This window comes from Gavialis gangeticus, unplaced genomic scaffold (genome assembly GCF_001723915.1).
Source record: "Gavialis gangeticus isolate Ggan-Ray unplaced genomic scaffold, GavGan_comp1, whole genome shotgun sequence".
Taxonomy (NCBI): domain Eukaryota; kingdom Metazoa; phylum Chordata; order Crocodylia; family Gavialidae; genus Gavialis; species Gavialis gangeticus.
This window is the reverse complement of record NW_017729014.1, coordinates 12361906-12367575: the sequence shown is the minus strand read 5'-3', so window position 1 is coordinate 12367575 and position 5670 is coordinate 12361906. Positions and strand designations below refer to the sequence as shown.

The window sequence follows — 5670 nt, the reverse complement described above, 5'->3', positions numbered from 1 at the left end:
GCCCCACCTTCTGTTCTGCACACGGTGCCTCATCTAGCAACATCCTCACTGCTCTTCGCAGCAGAAGCTTATATTTCATATTAATCAGATCCTCCACTCTTTTTATACAGCACCTAGAAGTGAGCTAAGTACTTTTCAGAACAAATAGGCTAAGGTTCCTCTCCCAGAGAGCTTACCGTCTGGTTTCACATGCAAGATGATGAGAACAACCCACAACAGAGGGACAAGGGGCTGAGGCATAACATGGTACATTTTAGATTATGTACGGCTTCCCCACCACCACCACCACCACACACACTAATGTGATTCTGCCTCCTGTTGGCAGCTCAGTAGGGATTTATATGACGCAAAGCTGGTGGGCCGGCCCATAAGAACTTATGGGCGTGTCTTATATAATGGGTGGCACATAAAAAAGAGCTGAGGAGGGACCTGGAAACAACCACAGCACGGAGGCTGGCTATAAAAATGCCGCTGAGAGGACTTCCTCTTTTCTGTTAAGCAGTATTTCTTTATTCTATGGAACTTCATGGAAAAGTGAGTCTAATTCCCTGCGCATCTGTAGGCCATCTTTCTTCCTTCCCTGTCCGTGCTTTTGGACCCAGTGTTTGAGATGCTGGCTGTTATCACAGCTTAAATTCTCTGCCTGTAAATGCCATTGAAAAAAATGCCCCCCTCAGATGGTACCCTCTGAATGCTTCATATTCTCCCATTAAGTTGCAGGTCACATCACAAATCAGGATGAGCGGAGGTAACAAGAACCCTGATTCATCAGAGTTAATTCAGTTTTAGTGAAAAAGTAATTTAAGTTAGTTAGTCCAGACTTTCCTCTTCCTTTTTAAATGTCCTTAGTACCTTGTTTAATGGATGCAACTACATATCTGTGAGGCTTTGATACTGACTTTGTTGGATGCCATTCTTGGCCAAAACCTGCGAACAGATTTGACCAGACTTGCACTGCAGCTGGACAGACTGTTTTGGACTTTCATTACACACCTGAATCACATGCCAATTAGTGTGCAGATGTATCAGCACAGGAAAAAAAACCCTGAAGTGCCGTGTCCAAGACAGCCTGGTTTTTGCAGCAGCCTAGCTAGATTCAATTTGATTTAAAGAACATAGGAATTCCTAAAGCTTCTCATCCCAGGCTGTATGCGTCCCAGCAAATAAAATTGAATGGATCCTTTGATGCAGAATCCGATGCCCTTCCCAGGCCCACCTTCACAGAAGCCAACACGATACGTGTGCTGCTTGCTGACGCCCTAAAGTTCAGTGGACTCCCAGGCTGGTTAGGAGTAGAGGAGGAAGCTTGTCCATCGCTTGCTTTAATGCAAGACTTCTGTGGGCTGGGATTGGAATCCAGCAGTAGAGTCTCTGCTGATCACAACTGTGGCCTCAACTGGCAGTTGTGTTAAATCACAACTGGCCTCTTTCTCCTGTAGTAAACATTTACTAAACGAGAGATGACCCCATGCTGCCATTTGAGGATGGTTCATACACACCCCGACAGTGCGTTTGGCTCCATAGCTGTCCTAGCGAGGAGGCTGTCTCTGTTTTCTGCAGTTTGTATTGACATGAAAGTCGGGGACCGAGTTTTAATTTCCAGTCTTGGCTAATGGGAGCTTCACGCAAAACTTCAGGATGTGTAGATGTAAGAGAGCAGTTCATCTGTCTGGCAGCTCGCTGGTCCAGGATGAACTAGGGTTTTGGTTGCCCCGTGCTAGAGACCTCTTTCCTTGTTTCTAGGCAGGAGGATCTCAGACACTAACCTAGGGCTCTCTTTCATTTTTCCCCAGAGGTCATACGGACACGGCTGCGAGAGGAAGGCACAAAATACAAGACTTTCTTTCAGACGGCCCGTCTGGTAGCACGTGAGGAAGGCTACCTTGCCTTCTACAGAGGACTTTTTGCCCAGCTCATCAGGCAGATACCAAACACAGCCATTGTGTTGTCCACCTATGAGTTAATTGTGTACCTGTTAGAAGACCGGGATGAGTAGCAGGCCAAGAACCATCGTCTAGAAAGTATACACTGACAGACTGTGAAGAGCAATTTTTCATTGAATGAACAGCTATTTAAGAGACTGATGCTGGTGATGGAGAAAAGAAACGAGTTCTTGTTCATCTGCTGGACATTTTCCTTTTGGATTCATGCTTTCTGGAAGGTTTTGACTCATTAACGTTAATAGTTAATTATAACTTTTTTTTAACTTAAAACATGATTCAGAATTTAAACAGCTACTAAATTAAATCTCACTATTTAATTTAATTATATGTTTGTCCTTGTCTTTAAGTACAGCCATGTGTGAATAAGGAATGTACCTATACTATCAAGATGTCTGTTGGACTTATGTTAATTAAAACTGTATTAAAGCAGAAGAACTAATTTGGACTCTGAAACTCAGGCCTCCGACTGCTGGTGTCAAAAAAAAAAAAATATATTTTCTTTTTCAGTAATGTAGTTGCCTGGTGCCCCCAATATCTTTCATTGCATTTCAAAGCTAATGAAAGGTGTAGCGTAGTAATCATCACCACTTGAACTTCCAGAATGAACAAAGTGCAACAGCTGTGTAACGTGCAACTTCAGTGATATAAACTGTTCACTCCAGCATGTCTTGGGAAAGCTGCTGCATTGGAAACATCCCTGTAAAGGTAAAGCAAAGTAGCTATCCTGGAATAAACTTAAAGATATAGTAGAAAGCCACATAATCGATACCTGGAGAAATTATTTCTGCTTCTCTCTGCTATTCTCCTCATTTCCAGTGGCTTGGGGTTTTTGTGTCTTAACTCTTGGATCTGAATGGCTTGGGGAAACTGGTCCCCAAGTCCTGCAAAATCTATCTCCAGAGCCCTACAGCAGTGTCAGAGAAGTAATTCATTTTGAACAATAAATATTTATTAATATGCTCCTGGAGAACAGCAGAGCTGTGATCCGAAACACGTGCACATTTTACCTCCTCATACTTGCTACCTCACTGTGGAATAAGTAAAACGTATATACAGCCAATTAAGGAAATTATCTAAAATTCAGTGGAAAAAGACACATCTGCTACTCCAAGCAACCTATGGGACAGGTCTTTGCCCACATGTCACGTAAGTATGTTCAGGTAATCTATTTTCTGCCCCAAAAGAGCCACGTCAAATGAATCTTCTTCCCTAACACTTGAGTCATCTTTTGTCGCAAGCTAACCCCCGTTGGTTCTGCAGCTCCTGCCACTCGATTTTAAATCGATTATCCTAGCTAAATCAAATGATCAGACCTTTCCTAGCTATTGTAATGTGCTTTTAGTTGAACAGTTTTCTTTACTATTTGTATTGCAATAGCACTCCATGGTTTAGATGCTATGTGTACATATACATGCTGAGTCTTTCTGTGAAGATATTTTGAGACTTAAATTCAGGGGGTTGGAGTTTGCTTTGTTTGGCCATACTATGCTCTCCAACTTGCTAGTGTCATTTGCTTTGACAGCTGGGACAAATGCTGTAGTGTTAGAGAGATCAACTTCAGGCTTTCTGGAGCTCAACTGAACAATAAGCTTCTCATCACTTCAGCAGGTGTTGGATGATTGGGCACAAACGAGTGTTTACAGCCATCTCTCTCTTCACCCAGGAAGCAAACAGCGGACAAACCAGCCAGACCTGAGGGTGTTGCAAATTGACTGGCAAAGTCTATTAGTGAGTAAGGTTATTCACTTCTTAAAAGCAGACAGAGTTAAATGAGAATAAATGTGAAAGTTGCATCTAATTACTGAGCCATACTGTTTCTATATCAAAACGCCAATTTGAAAACTGTCAAATACAACTTCAGGCCCCATAGAAGACAAGTGAAAAGGTGAAGCATTTACATCCGTAGAAGCAGCACCATATAGGGAAAGATCAAAAATAATCACCGGGAAGAAGAAAGTTAACATTCATTTAAAATAAACAGGAAACTGTTAATTGAGGAAAACTGACATAACGTTGTAAAGTAGGCTTTTATGCTCTTTTCTTTTCTTCTGTGAGATTCAACTGTTACTTGCCATGCAATGCTTCTTTGGATTTTGGGAAAAGAATAAGATTTGAAGCAGAAGCAGCAGCAACCAAGCATGCGCCTGATATCTGCTTTCTCTGTTCCTGTTTTTAAATGTGCCCGGTTCACTTGTACAGTTTTGGTGAAATGTCTGTCTGGGCTGCTGATGTCTCTTCATTTTAGAAAAAGAGAACTAAGTAATTTGTGGGAAAAGCCCAAGACTTGAGCAGCTGCCTCTTTTGCAATTAAACATGCAAACGTCACTATATGTGGGTTTTTTAATGCCAACCTTGACAAAATTTAGTCTTAATTTGATTCAGATTGAATAATGAGAGCTGATTGACATTGGGAGAAGACTCCTGGCTCCGCCTCAGGAGCCAGGAGCAGCGGGGAGAGGAGGGATCCAGGCACACGTGTGTCCCGCACGCACGTGTGCCCCCTTACCAGACCTGAGGTGGACGCAGCAGCACCGGAGGCAGCGGCAGCTGATCCCCCTAAGGTAAGCGGGCAGAGGGACCGGACACAGCTGAGCCAGATCCAAAGGGAAAGCCCCCCGGATCCCTCTTAGCTGAGCCGGTAGGAAGCCACGCTCCTGAGCCGCGCCACGTGAACGGAGCGCGCCGGTGTTTGCGTCGGCGTTCGCACCAGCGGGCGAGTAGGAAGGGCCAGGAGGGAGACTCCTACTAGGGCAGGGCGAAGGCACTGCACTAAGCTGAAAACAAGCAGCAACTCCTATGATGGTGTTGACACAGAGTGCTGCCAGGGCCCCTGCCTGGGGGGCGCAGCCTACCTGGGGGTTGTCTGAGGCCTCCACCCAGACAGAGCCTATGGGGGAGCTGGTGTCCCCCCCTCCCCCTGGCCTGCAGGGGTTGCCCAGCAAGGCCCAGGGGGGCAGGGATTGGGGACCCCACACCTGTCCTGCAGGTGCCTGCCTTAGGGCCCTGGAGGCACAGATGAGGGAGCTCCAGGAGGAGGTTAGCAGGCTGAGGGGAATCAGGGAGGTGGAGGAAGAAATTGATGGGTATTTCCTTTCCCTGCAGGGTCACACATCCAAGGAAGAAGTACCTCGGGAAGTGCCCTCCACTGCAGAGTGGCAGATGGTCACCTCCAGAACCAGGGCTGCTCGTAACACAGCAGTACCAGTTCCTCCAGTTCAGCTGGAGAACAGCTACGAGGCCCTGGCAACACTGGAGGAGAAGGAGGGAGAGGAGGCAACTCTACACTCTCCACGCTCCGAACAGGCCGAAGGAGCCAAGCAGTCCCAAAGGAGAAAGTTTCGAGTGATTGTCATAGGCGACTCCATCCTGAGAGGTACAGAGGGCCCCATCTGTCGCCAGGACTCCTCAACATACGAGGTCTACTGCCTACCTGGAGCAAAGATTCACGATGTGACAGGGATGATCCAGGCCGTGATCCAGCCCACCAATTACTACCCCATGGTCCTAACCCATGTGGGTACTAATGATGCGGCCAGGAGAAGCCCTGATCACCTGATGGCGGACTACCACGCTCTGGGGGCGTGCTGAAGGAGATAGGGGCATAGGTGGTTTTCTCTTCTGTCCTACCAGTGAGCTGACGTGGAAGATGGCATGAGACATGCATCGCAGAGACCAACTGGCGGCTTCGGGAACGGTGTCTCGAGGCAGGCTTTGGCTTCCTTGACAA

General features: G+C 46.3%; 1 protein-coding gene and 1 long non-coding RNA gene across 2 annotated transcripts in view; one reads left to right on the top strand and one right to left on the bottom strand.

Annotated features, from left to right (window-relative positions):
* Positions 1-2396, top strand: part of SLC25A33 (solute carrier family 25 member 33) — a 15828-nt gene extending 13432 nt beyond the window's left edge. Inside the window, exon 7 of the mRNA XM_019511773.1 lies at positions 1794-2396. Coding sequence (XP_019367318.1) covers positions 1794-1996 — 203 coding nt within the window. The 3' untranslated portion in view covers positions 1997-2396. The remainder of the gene's footprint in view (positions 1-1793) is intronic.
* Positions 1-5670, bottom strand: part of LOC109293702 — a 17952-nt gene that overhangs the window by 1114 nt on the left and 11168 nt on the right. The gene's annotated exons all lie outside the window — the stretch shown is intronic.